The 23029-nt window shown below is 36.2% G+C and overlaps 2 protein-coding genes across 2 annotated transcripts; both read right to left on the bottom strand.

The window, feature by feature from the left end:
• Window positions 1-1067: 1067 nt before the first annotated feature.
• Window positions 1068-11478, bottom strand: bnipl (BCL2 interacting protein like). Its single transcript, XM_056270898.1, has 10 exons — window positions 11255-11478; window positions 7667-7747; window positions 7515-7585; window positions 7060-7311; window positions 6740-6931; window positions 6569-6671; window positions 6326-6457; window positions 2860-2946; window positions 2653-2751; window positions 1068-1545 (listed from the first exon to the last, which is right to left on the bottom strand). Exons 1-10 carry the CDS (start codon window positions 11296-11298, stop codon window positions 1521-1523), a joined length of 1086 nt encoding a protein of 361 aa, XP_056126873.1. The 5' UTR covers window positions 11299-11478; the 3' UTR covers window positions 1068-1520.
• A 659-nt stretch (window positions 11479-12137) lies between these two features.
• prune (prune exopolyphosphatase) lies at window positions 12138-22477 on the bottom strand. The gene is made up of 8 exons (XM_056270843.1): window positions 22298-22477; window positions 19503-19607; window positions 19148-19350; window positions 18443-18627; window positions 18057-18215; window positions 17849-17943; window positions 14964-15122; window positions 12138-14528 (listed from the first exon to the last, which is right to left on the bottom strand). The coding sequence occupies exons 1-8, from the start codon at window positions 22334-22336 to the stop codon at window positions 14118-14120; spliced, it is 1356 nt and encodes a 451-aa protein (XP_056126818.1). The 5' UTR covers window positions 22337-22477; the 3' UTR covers window positions 12138-14117.
• Window positions 22478-23029: the final 552 nt, after the last annotated feature.

Genomic DNA, 23029 nt, shown 5'->3' with positions numbered 1-23029 from the left:
TGTTTTAGAAACTGCTTATATTTCATAGTCATGATTGGAGCTCTATCACACAAAATGGGAAAAAAAAGTTTGCGATTTTTATATTATTTGCGTCTTTTTGTTATTTGGCTATTAAAATAGAAATGAAAAGAATTTGCATGTATTGCATATTTTTTTATCATTACATTTATTTGTGGCAACAATTTAATATATGGTCTAAAAACTATTGAAAACTTTCTATAGTTCATTCATTGAAGTGAATTATTTGCTTGGAGTAATCCAAAACATGACCCTTCTACTAAACATTATTCATTGGTTTACAACATCTGGCACATAAAGCGTTACAACAGGAATCTTGTTATTTAACCTTCCAGCACTCTCTCTGTTCCTGTTTGTGATTTCAATGCATAAAGAAAAATGTTTCACCTCTCAGCTACCTCACTTCCTCTCACTGCCAGTCCCGGTTTCCTGAAAGGCGCAATAACTTTTCCATAGCGACTCTTATTTCCTCATTACAATTAATAGTGAATCACAACAGTAAATCACAGCAGGGATTTAATATAACCCTTTATTTCCTTAAATATCGTAGAAAAGACATGCATGTAGTATATGTGTGCAGTTTGAAAGCTCAGGTTGTTCAAGTGTGGCCTTGTATAAATATTTGCACATAGGAGTCTATTAAATGAAAGCACATTCAATGGGCCACTTTACAGGCAGCAGCAGCAGCTGAGAACATTTCCCTACCTTATTTCAGAAGAAAACCAAGACCGATTATATATGTAACGCGTATAAACTGAACAACGTGATTCTTCCAGCAATATTATACACTTGGTTTGTATTGTAATAGCTCTCTGATTTTGCATTAAAAGTCTGCTAGATTTGCACTGATAATATTTTACAGAATAAAAACAAGTTCAAATAAACAGAGTCAATACCATTTTCCAGAAAAGACGGAAACCTGGACACTTAGATCAAAACCGACAGTAGTTTGAAGTAAATATACAAATAATGGTTCATACCGGTTTCAAATAACATTCAATGAGATTTTGTAACCATTTAGTGCAAATATTAAAATAGAGCCATTATTTAATCTAATATTTACCCTTATTTGGGTGTTCACCACAAGTCAAAAAAAGGAAATGTTTTTATTACAATATTTTCTAAGGTTGTGTATATTTAACTTTTCACGCTTAAATATAAAAGCTTTTATGAAAGGCGTATTGTGTCGTTTTGTATAGTCTGGGAAAACACTGCATGTTTGTTTGTTTTTGTGTAACAGTTTAAATGTGATGACGTAAAGCAGGCTTTCACGTTGTTGGCGGATCTCTCCTGACCCACCTTGTGGCTTGACACAGCTGTGTCCCTCTGAAGGACAACACTGTCTTTGTGTGTTTCATCAAAGAGTCGTCTGGTAGGAAGCAGTTTTTCTGTCATTAGGGCTTTCACCCCTAAAGCTTGACCTTTAACCTCAGCCAGCTCCGAGTCCCCAGTGTGAAATCTGTACAGTATGTTCACCCCTGCTGTCTTTCCGTCAGACACCTTCACCTGCTCATCTGCTCATCATACCTGCAGAACAAAACAAATCACTCTCTTTTAATTGAATTAAAACAAAGAATTTATAAAAAGAATTTAAAAAAATTGATTTTTCTAAATTATTTATAGAGAGAAAAGTTCCTGGGGTAGCAGCTCAGGAAAATGTATCTAACTTGTATATTTATTTACTGTTGTATCTAATTTTTCAAGTATTTGAAACAATAAATAATTTAATTTATTGATACAATTTATTTATAAAATAAACATTTAATGATAATTTAAATGTAAATTATTTAGAGAGAAATGACCAGATATGATGGGGAAAGAAAAATTGTTGTTCATTATTTGAAACAATAAATAATTCAATATTTATTTATAATATACGTTCAATTATTAATTTTATAAATACATTTAAATCTAATAATTACATTTATTCATTAAAAGTGATCAATAAATATACGTTTTATGAATACATTTATCAATAAATGTCATTATGAATGAATGAAACCAGTAAAAGTGATGTTTAAGTCAAACTTGTATGATCTGCTGACCCTATTCCTCCCTCTTTTCCCCATCAGATCTGATCACATTTAAATTCACATTAAAAGTATTAATAAATATCCGAGTGAAGTATAGAATAGAACAGAATAAATATGGCAAAAATGAGGAAGTATTTTTTTTTTTTTTTTTTTAAACCACAAATACATTTATTGGAAGAATTAATTTATAAAATATTAAAAAATGTAGGTAACGCTTTACAAGGTCGCAATAATTTATGAGCAAAATATTTTTTAAGCATTTACTGATCCTTGTTAATATGTGTTAGTAAAAAAATTGTTGGTCATTGTTCATGTTAGTTCACAGTGCATTATTAAAATCAAATGTTGTATTTGTTAACATTAGTTAATGCCATTTTAATATTGTATTAGTTAATGTTGAAATTAACATTAAGATTAATAAATGCAAATAAATATTGTTCATTGTTAGCTCGTGTAAACTAATGCAGTTAATTATTGTTAACAAATGAAACATTGTAAAGTGATACCAAAATGTATTCATATATTTTTATTTATATATATATATATAGTTCAGCTGTCAAATAATGTCTGTGCACTAACGTGGTGTGTTGTGGACACTCACTCTCTGATGCAGTCTGGGATTTGCAACTGGTCCACAGGAACAAACTCTGCCAGTTCCTGCAAGCTGTGGATGAAGCGCATCTTCCTGCTAAACTTCTCACTGCAAGAGAGAGAGAAACGGTTCAGACTGAGGTCTAATAATGATCATGACATCTTGTTAGCCGACGATCTTGACCCGTTAGCCGAACGAGTGATCATCCGCGCTCACCTGATGAATGGTTTGATGACGGTGATTACCGCTCTCACGTACCAGGCCGGGTGAACCACGAAAAGCCCTTTCAAGTCTTTCCTTAACCTGCAGAGGAAAAGAAAGGAAATAAAAGAAAATGTATGTAAGACCTCACTAAATACTTTGTATTACCACATAAAACTATTTTGTTTCCAACATCTGCTTTGGTTCTCCCACTAGAGGAGCTGGTCAAATTCCCTGGATTCATGCAGAACATGAGGACACAAAGGAGCAAACGCTGAGCGCCATCAGCACCAGCACCAGCCGGACCCGTGTGAAACCACGAGAGGCAGGCCGTTGAATCATGGGACACAGGCAGAAACTTGGAGACGACAATTTGTTTTTCCACTGGTCTACTAGCCAAAAAAAAAAAATCACCCACAAATATAACCAGTTCCACTTTTGTTTTGTTTCTTACATATGTTATTTAAGTGTTAGGACTTGTAAGACATTATTTTGAATACTACAAAATACTTTATTCTAGTGCTGTCAAATTGATTAAACGCTTCTAACATAAAAGTCTTTGTTTACATAATATGTGTATAATATTTGGTTGGTCCCCCTTCAAAAAAGTGCTTTTTGTGCTTCAATGGAAGCAAGAATATCTGACCTTTTATACAAAGGAGCTGACATGGTCAATCAGATTGACTTATTGATACATATTTTCTATTCTTATTTATTGGCATTTTAGCTTTAAATGCCAGAATCTGAATCCGGTCTCAGAATTTTCGACCCCACTGTAAGTTTTCTGAAAAGCTCAGTGTTTGCACTGAAACTAGACTCAGACTAGGGGTTTCCCTTTAGTTTCCGTGGTATTCACATGGACTTCTATCAGTTATTTTTCCTCCTTGATTCTGTGAAATCATGCTTGACAGTGTTTGTTTGTGTTGTTTTCTGTTGCTGTCTGTACAGCAGCGTATGAGTGATCTCAGAGGAAACTTCATGCAATGACGCAATGGAGCCAGTAGGAATGACAAATCGGGCTTTCAAGAGCATCCCACACTCCTTAGTTCCTCATTTCCCAAACCGATCTCACATGATAAGCCATAACGACCCTGAATTTCCAGAGCATACAATTTCCTCATATTAAACATTTATAAGAATGACCTTCACCTGGGAGAGTGAAATACGGCTTTGAAATGGCTATGCCAGAATATAGAGAATTTAAACATGAATTTACAAAGGTATTTCTTCGACTGGTCAATAACCACAAAACAAACCCTTTTAGGATCTTGGCCCGATCCTGATCACCCTTGTCGAGTTTATTTTGGGATAACGACTGGCTGACTGTACAATATCCCTTACATAACCACAGTGATTTTTTTAAAATAACTTTTCCATTTGTGTGACGTCCATTGAGAACAGCTACACTTGCCATGGAGAGCCGACACAAGAGTTATAAACCTTAAGGAACTAATCCTAAATGAAACATGCAATCTAAAAATGTCTAAATATAGCAGCAAAAAAAAACATGACAGCTGAGAACAGGTCAAAGGTTATCTTAGGAATGTCTGGAAGAACCCTGATAACATGGCCCTGTATGTACGAGTCCAGAGCATTCCTATCATATTTCATATGAGGGGCATTAAGAAAGAGAGAGCAGAGGTGGGATCTCATGTTGAACAGGAACTAAACTAAAGGAAGACTACAACAGTCAGAGTTAAGACACAGACGCCCTCTTCTGGAACTGATGGAAATTTACACTGTAGTTTCAGTAGGAGTTTGGTGGCTTTCAAAAAAATACAGGAATATTGTGAAATATTATTACAATTTAAAATAACTGTTTTCTATTTAAATATATTTAAAAATGTAATTTATTCCTGTGATGCAAAGCTGAATGTTCAGCATCATTAATCCAGTCTTCAGTGTCACATGATCGTTCAGAAAGCATTCTAATAGGCTGAATTGGTGCTCAAGAAACATTTCTTATCAACAATGTTTAAAACAATTGTGTTGCTTTATATTTTCGTGCATGAATAAAACATGTATAATGTTACCAAAGATTTCTGTGATATTAATGTGTATAATCAAATATACAAGCTTAAAAATGAGTCTTTCTCTCATGGGAAAAAGAACCAAAAATATTGATTATCATCTCCTGTTCAGGGGAGTATACATAATTCTGTCCAATAAAATGAGCTTTAGAATGAGGATGTATAATACCCTAATACCAATAGCAATTTCAAGATGCTTTGTTTTGTTTTTCCAGGCTGTGTTTAAAAGACTCTCTGTTCTGCCACAACTTCCTGTTTCAAAAGCAAACATGTTCATTTCTTGATCAGAAAAACAAGGTTTCGTTTCGTAATCACAAAATTATAATGTAATAACGTTCTCCACCAGTCTTTTTTGTTAGCCAAATGAGTGGAGAAAAAAAGTATTAACCAATAATATCACTAACAGAAATGGAATCCTGATGCATAAAATCAAGTCCCTCCATACATAACTTCATACTTCATATTCTGCATTTCTTGAAAATACATCACATTGATTCATGGGCGTCAGTTTGGTTTGAAATGTGCTGGGGACAGAGACGCATTCGGAAGTGCATTTTCAAAAGTGCTGGGTACAATGACATTCATTTTTTTTTCTCTTTCGCGCAGGTCATGTTTTGAAAGACGATGTCCTGTAGCTTAGGCCTACTGATGTAAATAAATAAAAATGTATACAAAGATGTGATGATGTCCGACCAAAAATGTGATGGTTGCGGGGTTTAAATAGTAGGCTACTTTGGGTTTAATTGGTCGTACAATGAAATCTGATATGTTGTTAGTGTCATGAATTTTCACGTGAATAAACGCATATATCAGCCTAACGTACGTATGTACTGTAGTGGTCCAGTGGCAGAATTTTTGCCAAGCGTGTCGGAGGTTTTGGGTTCTAATCCGCACTCGAATAGCACTCGCACTCGAGGGGAATTTTTCCCCTCATAAAACCCGATAATGTTTATCAGTGGTTGTATATCAAGCAGGGACGCGTTTGTTTGCATTTTGTTTTGCGATTTCACCGGAACGAATAGAGAATCTCCGCAACGGATTGAAGCGCGCGTCCGAGTGAACACATTGCGGCACGTGCGCGAGCCACAACAGAACACTGTATCCGCGCCACTGATCGCAGAGGCAACGAGCACATGATCACTTGATTAAAAAAACAACACATGTTAGCGCTAGATCGCCTCTTATTTAACAAACGAACGAAACGAATGCTCTGCTAGTTAACTGGAGATGTTTTACTTGTATTGGTACATCCGTACCGCGAGATGTTTCAAAAGTGGTGGGGACAAAATCGACCCTGCCAAATAGTGGTGGGGACATGTCCCCCCCGTAAATGACGCCTATACATTGATTGCGGAAATTGCATGTCTTACGATGTCGTTTCCGGTTGTCTTTAAGTATAAAATTGTTCAACTTGATGATAAATCACAGTAACTACACAGTGACTAGCTCACCTTCTGTCAATGGACATGTAACACTGTCTGAGCCACTTCATGCCAGGCATCTTATTGCGAGGGGCCATTCCACACAGACACACCAATATGTAATTCTCAGACACCATCAAGTCCAACGTGCCAATAATGTACCTAAAGCCAAAAAATCATTAAATGTGCATTTTCCCAGAATAAACATTTAAGTTCCAAAAAATTACCATTGCTTGTAGAGAAAATTCAGACCGAATCATCATCAAGTTTTACCTGAACAGATTGTCCATCACATACTCATAATGTTCTGTTGTATTTTCTGGTAGGTAGCAGGCAGTAAAGATGATGATGGCTGTCGATCCGTCCCCATAATACCCTATAAAAGAAGGTCAATTTAGTTTGTAATTAACCATGTTCATCCCAACTTGTCCCACAAAAACTCACCTCCATGGGAGAGAACTTGGAGATACGGCTCCAGAACGCTCATGTTGACTTGGTAGTCTTGGCCGCCAATATGGAATCGTCTCCATCGCCTCCCATTGCTGTCCACCTGATCCAAGTCCAAGTGTCCCATCTCTGCGTGCTCTAGTAAACTGGCTTTTCTGATCGATGCTTTACCCATCCTAGGAAGATCGTCTGTAATGACCACAGTACTAATGGTAAACCAGTGCTCTCTGAAGATTGGCCTGTCCCATACTTCAGCATGTGATCCCAAAGGAAACAATGAACAACACAACCCTAATGAGAGTCAAAATAATTAATACCTTCCCACTCCAAGTCGTGCATGCTGTCTGGGAAGTTGCAAGACTCGCTGTCTGAGGGGGTCTCTAAGGCCTCCAGGTTAATGTCCATCTCGAGGTCATCCTCAGCAGATGGTGAAAGGGCGGAAGCGTCAAACTCATCTGATTTCATGCTCCGGTCCATAGAGGTTTTGTCCAGTGTTAAACTAAGCGCCGGGGCCACTAGTCGCTTCTTCCTCACAGTATTACCTGTCAGGGCCAGGCTGGTCGGTGGGACTAGTGGAAAGAAAGGAAAAGAGCGGTCATCCCTGGAAATGGCAAATACTACTACATTACTGTTTAAAAGTTTGAGGTCAGTCAGTAAAACTGTTAAATCAGTCAGTAAAACCGTAAACAAGTTTTGAACAGTAGTGAACAGAAGTCCAAAATAATTCAAGAGACATATTTTGGCCAGTAACTAAATGGAAAAATTAAGTTACCAGGCTTGTTTTCCTCAGCTCCAGGGCTTTCCTGTTCATCATCAGGACTCTGTGTGTCCTCAGGAAGGGGCCTACAAAGATCACATTATTTAATCCCATTTGCACTCAAGATGAACATAGAAAAGGTGCATGTACCTGTTAGTGCAGATTACCTGGGAAACTCCTCATCCTGCCATTCCTCGTTGAGCTCCATGTCGGGGATTAAGGCCGATGTCTTGACGTTTTCCAAATGTCTGCATGAATAAATTGAAAATGTAAAAGGAAGGCACAGGGGCTTCTTGGTCCATACGTTACAACTTTATTAATTATTAATCATTAAGTTCTAAGCATTACAACCTACTCCTCAATTTTGTCAAGATAAAATTCCAGGTTTGTTTGTTTTAATTACAGAAGAGGTCAGCACAAGATCAATGTATATAAAGTAATATGCAGCCACTTGGAAATGTTTGGAATTGAATTCCTGCAGTGAATGACAGAACCCGATTTAATCGTTGATGATATATAAATGCATATATTTGCATCTCATGCAATAATTTTAGCTGCAAAACAAAATATTCAACACCAAATCTGCCTCTCTCAATTCCCTAATCGCTTTATGTTAAAATATAGCATTTATTTTTTAAACATTTGATGAAATAAACCTTTCTAAAGTTATAAAAACAATTATGTTTCTAAAGCTATATAGGTTTAAAGTATGGGTCTTTAAATACCCATTTTTAAATCCCAATAACTAGATTTCACGGCTTCTTTGCTACTCAATGAAATGCAAAACCTGCCTTTTAACAGCATACAGCATATTAAAAATAATAATGATAAAAACCCTCAGTGTATTCATATCCAATGTCTAGCTGTTCATAAAGTTTTGAAATCTGGACTCATTTTGTCCTGGCTTTGAATAACTCTGACATGATTGTTGTCAATGATCAATTGATAGTTCACCCAAAATTGTCTGAAAAATTATGTCATTATTTACTTACCCCTTAAAGTTGTTCCAAACCTGAATTTCCTGAACAAATGAATTTCTTTCTTCTGCTGAACACAAAAGAAGATATTTTGAAGAATATGGGTTAGAGTTGATGAGCCCCATTGACTTACATAGTATTTTATGGAAGTCAATGGGGCCCATCAACTGTTAAGTTACAGACATTCTTCAAAATATCTTCTTTTGTGTTCAGCAGAAGAAATAACACTTATAACACTAATAACACAGTAAATGATGACAGAATGTCAATTTTTAGGTGAACTATCCCTTTAAGAGCAGAAGTGACGATTTTTTTTTTGGGGAAACATTTTTGGACAGACAGACAGACGAACGGACACAGATGTAAAACTGTAGTGAGCATTTAATCGTGTTGGATCAAAACAGCACGTAATAACAGGGCAGTGTACACTTGAAACCTCGTTAACGCCCATCACATCGCTCTTTATGGACATTTGTAAATAATGACAATGTAAACATGCTCAACTCACCTTTTCAACAACCACGTAGATGCGTATCAAAAGCAAATCCCTTCTTTATTTGACAAAAAAACAAGTATTGCCTAAAAACATTACAAGTGCTATATGTAAGGGATGTATTATAGGATACTGATGTAAAACTTCGCTATTTACCTTTACTTTACAACGACAAGGGCGATTTTCTACCCACCTAAAGCAAGCACATTCATGTCAAACTCAGAATCAGCCAATCAGAGGGCGTCACACCTGATGACGCAGCCTCCGCACCTGAGAGAGCTGTTAAACGCCCCTCCCACAAATCTACAGCTGTACACCCAGACATCATACCTGTGGCTGTTGAGATCCACAGTACTCTAATAGGTCAAAATAAATAAATAAATAAATTGCACTACAACAAAGTTCTGCTAATAAAGAAATAGGACTAAATATAATAGAATTAAAAGCTTGAAACAAAACTTTGCCCTAGTTGCCCTTAGGTTTTTTCTTTTTTGTGTGTAAAGCAACATTTATAAAATGTGGCAAAATCAGTCCTCATCCTTGGCTGCATTTAATACATGTGTGATTATTTTGTCAACACTGAAAAATGTGACGCTGATGATGGTTTGAGACCATCATGTCAAGACTTTATTTACTAAAGTGAATGCAAGATTTCTCAATATTTAAAATAAATATTTGACATTCATTTTTGTGTCTGACAATGTTATTTAGAGGTTATCCGTGAAATATATATAGAACAATTTTGTAAGACAATGGAAGTAGCAGGAGATGCGCCATATGAATACCTCTAAACTGATCAGATTCATCCCAAATATATACTATATCTTCATATTTAAATATTTTATATTCATATCTTTTTTTTCTGGTTCTACATATACTATCCAAATACTAGGCCTATATACTGAAAATAGCAGTAGGCTACCATTGTGTCAACCTTGTCAGATTTGAACTGAAATATAAAACTCGTTCCTGTTTTTACCTCAAGTATTTCTTTACGTCACACATGTGGTAATTACACGTGGCATTAATGACCAGAAAATCTAGTTTTGTTTTCAGCTGATTCCAGGCAGTCGATGAGCCGGTGTGCTCCTGTTGTCAGCAACATAAGAGCTTCTGCTGTAACTGAACCGGTTTCTGATAGCCACTAACACCAAATTCATTCAGATCTTGATGAAACCTGCAATCTGTATACATACACTATTGTCCAGCAAGATTGCTCAGAGATTATGTATATTTCAAACATTACCTGCTCTAACATAATAGGCTGTATGCTTTTAGTTAACAACTGCCTCACTGTGTTGTGTGTAATCTCATGTCCAGTGTTGTCCTAACTGAGGCATTATCATATAATACTGTTTCAGCAATTGTTCTTGATGTAACTCTTACAAGATTTAGTCAAGTAATCGCCTGTTGTGAAAACCTTTTTGTCCTGGCTTGTAAGATGCTTTAGCAACTCATTCTGGTATTTACTGTATTAAGGATACAGGCATTATTAGATTTAGTCATATCACATAAACACTGAGGGCTTTTATGACACTAAGTTTCATGCATTCTCGTCTTGTCCGGACATGAACATGGAATTCCCGTATGGAAATTAACAAGTCAAAAGACCTATTCTGTGAATTACAGAAACATTATTATGGCATAAAAGCTTTCATATCATCTCCATTTTACACTCTGAAAATGAGTGTTTTTTTGAAGTGGTGCCAATGAAAATCAATCATTATAGATTGTAGTAAAAGTATTCTCTGATAAAATATTACAACACCTTACTAAACTAAATTTTTTGAAGTTTTTCCATTTATATTTGCATTTTTAACTCATAACAGCAGCGAAACCCTTGTTATTATGTGTAAATGTCAGAAAATCTGATGATCCGTCAGGTGACAGGATATAAGAGGTGATGTCTTTCTGTGTGGTTGTTAGGTCTCAAATATTAGTCAAGAAGTTTGGCAAAAGTGCCGGAAATCAGTTCAACTGCAACTTCCTTTTTCTAAATAAACAGATACAGAAGTTGTACAAGGATTTCTCTCGTGTCTTACTACTGTCCACTTCACAGCGCAAACAGAACAACCAACAACTCGTAAATTCATCTCTGGTTTATCCAGTATGTGCTTATGACTTCTTCTGATACTTGTTTTGATCTTATAAATGTGTTTGACCATGTAATTGAAACCTTGAGAGGCCATGTTATCATTATATTGTGTACAAATCCATTACTTCAATAATGTTACTTCAGTATTTAGGGACAGATTTGACAACAGGCAATCTAAATTTTGACTTACCCATTTTGCAGGTATCCTTCCTTCTGGTCTGAGTAAGTCCCCATGTCTAAAGTCTTTAAAAGAAAGTGTCTAGATTAGAAATGCATTCAGTGAACTCAGTTGATGACCATGACCTGAGGTGGTTTATGAGCTTCGCCACAATGGCAGCCAGTTTCAGTGACTGTATCTTGTGTCTTGTGTTAGGGAACTCACCCTGACTGTCAGTACAGGTTTTTCAACATTTCTGACTTCTGCTGACTGAATTGTCTGTCTCCCATTGGTTCAGCTGCTTTGAGCACTTCTGCTCCCCCACAGGGAAGGCTGGGAAGGTGGAGGAAGAAGCCACAAAAAGGCAAAACTTCATGGTCCTAATACCCTTGAAGTTACAGGCCTCTCCAAAGGAAAACTGTCTACATATCATTTGATTATTATATTATTAGGTACATACACTACTTTTCAAAAGTTTGGGGTCAGTAAGATCTTTGTTTTTGAAAAAGATTAAGGCTTTTATTCAGGAAGGGTGGATAGTAAAGTAAAGACAATTACATTGTTACAAAAACATTCTGTTTTAAATAAATTCTGTTCTTCAGAGCTTTCTAATCGTCAAAGAATCCTGAAAAAAGTATCACGTTTTTCCACAAAAATATTACACGTTTAAAAATAAATGTTACTCTGAAGGATCATGTGACTGAAGATTGGAGTAATAGCTGCTGAAAATTCAGCTTTGCCATCACAGGAATAAATTGCACTTTAAAATAAAATTGAAAGTAGAAAATTATATTGTAATCAATATTCTGTTTTTACTCTATTTGCGATCAAATAAATGCAGCCTTGGTGACAATAAAAATAAGATTGTAATGTAACTGTACCTTTTTATAGATAAACCTTACAAACCAAATATTAGACAATATGAAAATGTTTTATTGATATCGAGTCCAGGAATACTTGAAATAAAAAAAGGCCATGGCAATAAAATACTTCACAGAGGATGCGTTCTTGAATATCCCGCTTCACAACCATAGCACATTAATAAATTGACATTGAATCAACAATTAATACAACACTATTATGATATTGGCATTATTCAGTGTGCTTAATTCTCCTGAGGCAGCATGCAGTAATCTTCTGCTGTCACCATGTCAAATCTCACCAAACTAACAGTCAGGGTAAATTCACACGGGATACATCTCAAAATACTAACAAACCATCTATGTTTCAAGTCCCATATTAACTGATTATTTTGTTTAACGGTTAATTTTGTGTGTGAAATCATGACTAAACTAGTACTTTTACTTCTATGAACAAAAAACATTTATATAACTGTCCAATTAAACGTGTCATATAAAATTAATCAAATTAGGCCTTTGAAATACCTTAGATTGAGATTTTGTATTTACTAATATAATGAATATCATTAAAATGATAGTCCAGTATGAAGCGATCTTTAGATTATGATAATGAATGCCAGATGGTGAGTGATCTCTAATAACTGCTAATAAAGCTGAAGGCCATATAACAAATCAAAAGGACAGTTCATGATAACAACCCTTTTTTAACCCTACTTTTAAAACCTAAATCATCAAATAAATTATATAATATAGCACAATAGAAATCAACAAAATACTGAACTTATACACTTTAAAACTCGAGTGATCAAATGCTTAACATGCCTCACACACAATACAACTGAGGTCTTTGGTAGTTAATGGTAAAATTTAATAGAGGAAAATGCAGGTGCCCTGATTCTAACCAGGAGCAGGTCAGTTAACACCTATAACATGCAAAAGGCCACAGAGGGGTTACACTCACTTTCCATTTACCAACAATCACACTTTTACGATATTAATGGGGAATCATGACAAGATGTACTAATCCGATGCATCTTCATTTACATCCGCTCTGCGTGAGATCAAATGAAAAGTGTTACCATCAATTTAAGATCTATCATTTTGACTCATCCTAACAGGAACTGCTTGTTTATGCTTATATACGCACACTGGAAGCCTAGCAGACAGGACTGTGAAAATATTTATTTATAATACACGTATATTATATATTTGTATGTATGTGTATATGCAACTAACTTTCAAAATTTAACACAAATTATGGCCAGCTAAAAAGTAAACCAGTGCATATCAGATTAAAACTTATCTTGCCTGCTAGGCTAACACTGTACGAGTACTGTAAATGCCTTTTCCACTCACTTTTAAAAATCAAGGAACAAGTCAAAATAATTTGAATGCGGGTATCAATGCCATGCTACAAATGTGGTCTGCAGACAAGCTAAAAATAACTTCTTTAATACTATAAAGAATGTAAGTGGCACCAAAAGCTATGATAAATACCACCTTATGATTACTTGTATAATAATGGAAATGAATTCAGAATTAGTTAATTCTATCAATTGTCAGTCGCTAGCTTGCACTGGGTGCATATTGTCAATATTAGATCTGAATAAGTTCACGTTTACCTGGAAATAGATTGGACCACACACCAAAAAAAAAAAGAAAAAGGTGTGGGGGAGTCAAAGCCACAAATTACTCAATCAAAGAGTAATTTAGAAGATCAAATATGAAAACTACTGAGACCAATAAATAAATGGGCTAAACCTGATATTTTAGTCATTTTTATGACACCCAAACTTTAAACATCTTATATATGATGCATTTATGTAATTCTCCATTTGAAACATCCTGTACCAGTCCTTAGAAAGTCAACAGAATGGTCTCTTCAGACCGTATCGTACCTTTGTGAGTTAACCAGATCAAAAAAGTGCCATTACATTCTCCTGCCCTGATGCACCACCACCGCATCCTCTTGAAGACGCAGAGGGACTTCACTTCTCCAGCTCCTATCCAAGACTCTCTTGGACAACAGGTCTTCATCATTGTCCCTCAGGAGACGAGTCCTCCATGCTGGCCATCTTGCTAACTTTCTCCACCAAAACCTCGGGGCTGAGTTTTGGTAGGCCATTGTCCAATGGACAACCCTCAACCAGACTGTTCATTGGCGTTGGAGGAAATTGAGTGTCATCCTCAATCCCAGCATCCTCAGGACATTGCTGTGAGTCACTCTGGTCCTGATAAGAATAATCGTCCAGATCTAGGTCTTCGATGTTCCCACATTGAGCCACTTTCCTTTCCCTCTCCTTCAGGAAGTCTGTGATTATGGGCATTACTTTCTTACGGGACGCCAGTGTGTTACCCTGCATATAGGCCTTCACGTCCGGATATGGACTGATCATTGGCTTAAGGTCCAGACTGGGGTTTTTGGCTTTTTCTAGTGCTTTACTCATCTATGAAAAACAATATATATATAGATATCAATTAGAACAGATTCTCAACTTATTTTATACACTACATTTCAAAAGTTTGGGGTCGGTAAGATTTTGTAATGCTTTTAAAGGAAGGCTGCAATTTAGAATAACTGTTTTCTATTTTAACATATTTAAAAATGTAATTTATTCCTGTGATGGCAAAGCTTTTCAGCATCATTACTCCAGTCTACGGTGTCACGTGATCCTTCAGAAATCATTCTAATATGCTGACTTGGTGCTCAAGAAACTTTTCTCCTTATTATCAATGGTGAAGACAGTTGTGCTGCTTAATTTTATTTTTTGTGGCAAACATAATTTTCTTCAGGATTCTTTGATAAATAGAAAGACTTTGATGAATTTATTAAAGACGTCTGTAGGCCAATTTCCCTAATAAGTGTAAAGTGTACTGAGTACCTCTTCTCTGTAGACAGTGCTGGAACTGTAGACGGCTAGCTGTCGGAAGGGCTCCTTGTTGTCGTTGAAAAAGATTGTCATTGCGACCAGCAGGTTGTAGCTGTGTTTGTGGCAGAACTCACAGAGGTCCTGCTGTAGGCCATGCCTCTGAAGAAAAGCCTAAAGACAGAACAGCTCTTTTAACATATGAGCATTACATTCACAAACTGATCTGGAGATACACATTTATCAACGACCAATATTGTTCTTCTGCCGTTTAGAGTTTTGACTCCTTTGAATTCCAACATACATTATTTTTTCTGCTGTTAGTAAAATTTTATTATGATTGTATGGTATTTTAAAGAACTAATTTATGACTGAAAAATATAATTTTTAAAATATGCATGTCAAACATGATTTCTTATAACACATCTCTGATTCTTGTCAATCAATTGGACGAATGTTTCTGACAGGTAAAATAATAAAGTAATAAACATTACATTGATGGAATTATTACTTTGAAGTAATAAAGTAAGATTCTGTGGGTAATGTTTATTTTACAAGTGTCATAATTTACATACTGGGGCCGATTTGAAATCTATAACTTTCTTATGCCATGTTAAAAAAAATCTACAATGGTCCCCAGTCTCCTGTACTATGAACAAAGTTTTGATACACATCAGATTCAGCAACATTCGGTCTTATTATTGTATGTGTACTAACAAGAGGACATGAGAGTCTGTCACGGAGGTTAACGTCTGGTGTAATCAGTGGGTGTGTGTGCGAGACGGGCCGCCCAGCCCTGCGGTGAGTCTGGGTGTGTCTGAATTGGATTTGGTTGTGCTTCAGTATTAATGAGGAATTCATGTCATGAGTCATGAGGATGGGCACATGAGCACATTTTGTGCCCACAACAAGAGCTTCTTACTTTTCCAAATCAACATTTCCTCTTTGTGGAACCAAGTACTGAGGCTAAATGCATAGCACAAACACAAGATTCACTTCATTCAAGTAGAAACATGTCATTTGTATGAGATCTTCTAAATTTAAAGTCCTGCCAGAGTGTTTCAGAAATGCTGCAATTATGCAATGAGATTCCATACATAACTTAAAGGTTATAGAGATTATAGAGATGCACCAATACAATCACCAATATTTCATTATTGATCAAAATATAAGCTATTGCAATTAGCCACAAGCATGAAACAGCAGATCTTTTGTTTTTGGCCATGAATAAAATGTCACTGTTTACTTGCGCTATAAGTATTATTAAATATCAAGATGAAATCCAAAGATATTTTTAAGAAAACAAGAATACATCCTCCAGGTGCAGCAAACAATTAGTATTATTTTTTTTATTTAGAGTTTGACAAGGCAGGATATTGAAGAACAAAACCATGAAATGTATCAAACATAACATACTCAAGACAACCTTATGTCCCTAATTTAAAACTAATAAAAAATAAATAAATAAAAAAACAAAAAAAAACGGTGGAGTAAAACAGATACACAGAAAACCTAAAATACATCAGGTTTCATACAATAAAACATATAAGTTATTTATAAAACAATTTAAAGGATTAGTTCACACCTCAAAATGAAAATTTCCTGATAATTTACTCACCCAAATGCCATCCAAGATTTTCATGTCTTTCTTTCTTCAGTGGAAAAGAAATTATGTTTTTTGATGAAAACATTTCAGGATTTTTCTCCACACAATGGACTTCAACGGTCGCCAAATTGTTGAAGTCCAAATCAATGCAGTTTCAAAGGGCTTTGAATTGCTTCAAAGGGCTCTGCACGATCCCAGCCGAGGAATAGGGTCTTATCTAGCGAAACGATCGGTCATTTTCTAAAAAAAATAATTTAAAAAATTGATATACTTTTAACCATAATTGGTCGTCTTGTGCTGGTCTGCGATGCGCAATCACGTTGGAAAAGGTCACGCTGGACGTAGGCGGAAGTACCGCCCCCGGAAGTATATTGTGTGGAGAAAAATCCTGAAATGTTTTCCTCAAAAAAATTCATTTCTTTTCCACTGAAGAAAGAAAGACATGAACATCTTGGATGGCATTGGGGTGAGTAAATTATCAGGAAATTTTCATTTTGAGGTGAACTAATCCTTTAAGAGCACGTGGAATAAAAGAAAGTTCATGTCTTTTTGTTTTACTCCTGGGCACAACAAATTCCCTGCGCTGCCGTAGTAGATAAGTAGGTGTTGGAGCCACAGACAGGAAACAATGCAGTGGTGATGAACTGTCCTTGAGTAGTTTAGTAAAAGTACGTATAGTGGCCTCGTCGCGCCTCTCACTCAGTGATGGGAGGGTGGAAGTTGGAACACAACGTTTTTGGACCCTCTCTAACTCATCAGAGACCTTTAGGTAGTCCACCCCATGCTGGGCTAGCGTACTAGGCCGTATAAAAGTCAAATATACTTTCATTAGAACATCACAATGGAGACCTGCGTTTTTTGCAACACAGAGAGACTGGATTCTAGGACGCACCTTCAAAATCATGTACTTAATGTGGGCGTCCCACGACAAATCAGAAGAAATTTGAAAATTTCCAACTCCAACAATTGTTACGTATTGAATCTCATTTAATAGAGAATAAAATAGACTAAGCTTCCTGAGAGTAATTTGTAATGTTCCATCATAACTTCTTTGTAGGGGTGTAATTAAATCCTTTAAAACATCATTCAAATACAAAACAGCAATTTGATGACATAATTTCAAGATATATGCAAAGAAAGTGGCAAAATATCAGAATCTGAATCTATCTACATAGATACCTGTATAAATATCAGTTTTTGTTAAAAGCTGTATCAACCAAAAACGTCCAAATCACCATAGCAAGATTGTAGAAGCTTTTAGAGGTCAAGTGAAAGATGTCATAACAGTACTGACCTCTAGTGTCATGTAAATTACACTGACAGCCAAGTTCAGATCCCCAGTGGTTGCAGCTTTCATGTCTTTCAACAGCATCTGCTCCGTGGAGAGGCCTGAAGTACAGAGCAGTATTGCAAAATTTGTTTTCATGAACACATGCTTTAAAGTTTTAATGAGTCTACAAGCAGTTTGATTCATTAACCAACACAATAAAAGATTCTCTCACCTGACACGTCAAACTTGGCATTCTGTAGCGACTGAAACAGAGCGCCCCTCGGAGGCAGCTTTGGAAAACGCTTCTCCAAAAAGATGGCGTACTGGCTGTCCTTAGGGGTGACTTTACCTGCCTCAGGGGCCATGTTAACACAGTCTAGGATAATGCTACCTATCAACACAAGGCAGAAATAGATTCTGCAAGTTAACAAGATTTTATCTTTCTGCTGACATCTTATATCTCTATCATATTGCATGTACAAGTCGAATCTATCTGCTCCAGCTAAATGCCACTGAAGACCATGCTGAGCCCATCTGATGTCTAACAGTGTCTAGCAGATTGAACAGCAGTCATGCTGACATTCCACGCTGTGTTTATCATGTCGCCATGACACTCACCGTATAAAAGCTGAGCCACTTGTTGGTCGAGTACCTCAGGTGCTTTTTGGGCAATGAGTTCTGTCACCAAGGTGGCACAGGAGCCCACGGTCACCACGGTGACGGGGCAGGAGGGAGATGAGGGCCTCTGTAGGAGATGATGGTCAATCACTTCTACAACTGCATCCTCCAGCTCACTGTCAGCACTACAGAATAAAACAGATGTATTATAAAAGAACAGACAGACCTAAATCATTTCAGAACTTGGTTGGCATTTGTGGTAGATATAAATAAATAACCATTATTGTAACAATATTCTGATATTGCCATTTATTTACATACAATTAGCCATATATTTGTGGTTATTATGATTATTATAGTACATATATATATATATATATATATATATATATATATATCCATATATACGATTTTACCGTATGCTCACCAAGGCTGCATTTGTTAGATAACTAATACAGTAAAATAATTATATTGTGAGAAATTATAATACTTTCAAAACTATTTTCAATTGCATTTTTTTTTATCTTACTGACCACAAACTTTTGAACAGTATATATATTAAAATGAAAATTCACTATATAGTTCAAGTTCATTAATTAGTTCAAATTTGACTCCTTGCTTTTTGCTTTTTTTATGTGATTGTGAAGATGGAAGATGAAACATGGTCCAATACATGTATTGAATTGAACAGAACAGAACACTGACCTGGGCAGAACATTATGGTCAACCAGGGTCAGGGTTAGCTGTTTGTTCTTGTGCAGGCCGTGGAGGTCCACCTCGTCCCTGAAAAGCAGGTAGTCCTGCGACAGACCGGTTTCTCTCAGCAGAAAGATGCTGTCAGAGCGCAAGGGAAACTCAGCCCGTGGGATGTTGAGTACAGGCACCGGTACACTCTTACAATCAAGACTCTACAACAGGTCAACAATAATGATGAACAAAACAACAATAATCCTCAACCTCCAGTACAGAATTATCACGTCTAGTATCTCCACCACAATTTAAAGCTTTACAAGAACAACACAGCAAATATGGTTGGTTTATTAGGTTGGACATTGCATACCTTTGAAAGAAAGTAGGCGAAGGTCAGGGCTGATACCATGGAGTCCATATCACAAGCCTCATTTCCCATTACGACATGCAGCCCTGGGCTGTTCTTACTACAACCCTAAGAATGAAGGAGAATAATGTCACAGGCTATTGGACAAATATAGGACAAGAATTCATTACGTATAACTGCAAGCCTAGTTCTTCATAACAAGGCTTTGGTGGCCTCTATTAAACTGCAGGCTGAAATACAAAACTAAAATGTCTGTGTTTTTGTGATATTCCCTACTGTCTATGCACACATATTTACAGCAAGTAAACTACATGACAAGCTGAAAATGTATCCAATAGGCCTTCATCTGACAAACAATGTTTAACTTATAATCAACCAGTCACTCTATATCACTGACAGCCAGTGTGAGGAGTGGTACAATGTGTCAAAGATAAAACACATCCCGAGGCTTCTCAACAAACAATAGTCCAGCAGTGTGTTCCTTAACAGATGATAACATGGATGACAACAAAACAGATTTTCTTTTATGTTCAATATTTGTTCTTAAAGTCGTTCTTATAGTACACCCAAAAATGACAATTCTAACATACTCAACTTCTTGTGTTCGAAACATGAATGACTTTCTTTTATCCATGGAACATAAAAGGAGATGTCGACTGCTTTTTTTACATATAATAAAAGCATTTAGTGATGGGGTCTGTTAGATTGAATGTTTAAAAAAAAAAAAGTTTCTTATGCTCACTAAGGCTGCATTTATTTATTAATTAATTATATTATACATTTATATGAAAATACAGAAAAAAACCTATAAAATCGTGAAGTATTATTACAATTCAAAATAACGGTTTTGTATTTTAATATATTTTAAAATATACAAAAAACACCTACTTGACCTACTTATTTGGTCTTTTTTCCCCACGCACCAATCACCTGCAGGTGTGTGATGGTGTTTGCCAATTAATATATTTTAAAATATAAGTTATTTCTGTGATGCAAAGCTGAATTTTCAGCATCATTACTCCACTCTTCAATGTCTCATCATGTGCTGATTTCGTGCACAAGAAAAAAAATCTTATTATAATCATGTTGAAAACAGTTGTGCTGCTTAATATTTTTAGGGAAACCAAACTTTGTAATACTTATTTTTCAAGATTTTTTGAGGAATAGAAAGTAAAAAAAAAAAAGAAGCATTTTTTGCATCCTTGCTAAACAAAAGGATTACTTTCTAAAATAAAAAATACTGACCCCACAATTTTGAACAATAGTGTAGTTATGGACTAGATTTATGTGACTTAAAATATGCTTTCTTTTTTGGAGCTTGAGAACCCACAACTCTATATCAAAGACAATTTGCTGGACCACTTGTGAGATGAAGAGCACTTTTAATAGAATAACATTGACTGCATCACCCAGGATTTAACAAAGCCTTTTATATCTCCCCATGATGAATCCTCGTCCAGCGTTAATTAGCATTTGGCCTTCTCCGTTACTCCAGCCGAATACAGAAGGCATCTGTGACGTCAGCATTAAATGATGTACTCTGATATGGGCAACCAGCTGGGGTTTGTTTTAAATACTGAATGATGGACTGTCAACACAGACTGACTGAGCTCACAGCTGGCACAGACCAGGGGTGAGGCTTGTTTAGGGTGAACTTTTGGCAAGCTCCCTCTTCTCATGTGATAATCATCACCAAAAACCTTGATAGATGGGGAAGTGCAGGAAAAAAAAGGCTTATTCATGCCCATATGTGCATGGCCGGTGGGACAGCACAGGAAGTTAGTCACCGCAATGTGAAATGGACCACGGGATGGTGAGTAAACAGTACAGAACCTGTGGGTCTTGGGTCAGTGTGGAAAGAACTCTAGTGTGCACTCTCTATTTACAACCTCATGCTTCAATGAAGACAAAAAGCACTTTAACCACAAGTGCAACCATATCATTTTTTCAATCATTGACTAAATTAGTTAAAGAACCCATTTCTGCTTGCTTCCTTGAGCTGAGTCTCAAAGTAAACACACAGGACTTCATAATATCTGCCTAGCAGTTGGTGAGCGCAGGTGTCAGGGTGTTTGGGTTTAAAACAACAGTTTAGGGTATAAAGATGCACTGCTGTTGGACAATGGACACTCACAGCAGGTGTTATTGTCTCTACAAATAGGGCCACCTTCAGTCTTGAAACTGAGCACATTAAGCTGTAAAACTAGAAAAGTGGGAATTGTTCTTATTGACTAAACACACTGCCAGAAAATAGTAAACATATTCTAGATTTGCACCAAACAGCTGAACAAACTGACCTTTTTAAACTGCTAAGCATGGCAAAACTGTGTGTGTGTATATATATATGTGTGTGTGTGTCATTGCCTATTACATGAAATGGTGATATAAAAACACAACAGTTAACTCTTTTTGTATAAAAATTATTATAATAAAACTTGTTATTACTGTTGTGTAACAAATGTAAACAAACAAACTTATGTGCTTTCCCTTTCTCTCAATGCATGCGATGTGGTCGTTTCTTTCATTTGCGCATGCGGCCAGGGTCTGTGCACGCGCGTCAATATGTCAATATCATATTATGTCAATATCAAGTGTACTACATCAAACAAAGCATACATTATTTTTCACACTAAGCTATCATATACGGCAAACACGCATGTTTATGAATGTCTCTACATACAGAAAGTGCATGAACTGGCCACTGGCCATATTTTAAGTGGGTAAAATGGTAACGTAAGTAGCCAAGCCAACCTACCACGAGCAACCCTCTCTCTAAGCGTACAGTACCATAATCTTACCTTAATCACATCACGACAGCTCCGTAAATATGCCTCCATTGTTACACGGAGCCCGAAGGTTTTTATGTAACGAAAAATCCTAAAGGAGTATAAAATGCCCTTCAGTGCCTCTGAAATGTGAAGTGTCTCGGCGGTTGACTGTGTGCAAGTTGCCACTCGGAATTCAGATGTTTGCGAGAGCAAGGGGGACGTTACGTGGTCTCCTCGAGTTACGTCCTGACGTCACATGTGCTGAAAAATGTAGTTCTGCGGAATTACAAAAGATGAGCGAGTTTGTAGTTTTTAGTCCATGTGTGTTACCTTTAATATACGTCAGTGTATTACTTAAAAGTTGACAAAATTGCTTTAATCACTTTTGAAAACCAAAAATATTTATCATTGAGGATTCATCCTGCACTAAACAGATTTTTGTACAATCAAATGCTTAGAATAATAAGTCCCTCGCTCTAATTACACCTGCAACTGACTAGCAAGTAAGTTAGCACATTATGGCTCACTCTGTGATGTAAGCAAAAAGCAAAATACATAAATAAAAAATTTAAGCAAAAATTAAAAAGCAAAATACATAATAAAATTAAAAAATAAAAAGGCAACAAACCCTTTAATATGTCCCACTCCATCTTTCCGCTTCATTAGTAATTTTGTTTATAACGGGAAAAAAATTGCGTTTGTCAAATAAACTAACAGGCCTTTAAAACAATTGTCAATATGCTTATAATGGAAAAATGTAAC

This window comes from Rhinichthys klamathensis, unplaced genomic scaffold, assembly GCF_029890125.1.
Source record: "Rhinichthys klamathensis goyatoka isolate OS25496 unplaced genomic scaffold, OSU_Roscu_1.1 h1tg000309l_1, whole genome shotgun sequence".
Lineage (NCBI taxonomy): Eukaryota > Metazoa > Chordata > Actinopteri > Cypriniformes > Leuciscidae > Rhinichthys > Rhinichthys klamathensis.
This window is presented reverse-complemented; position numbering and strand designations above follow the sequence as displayed.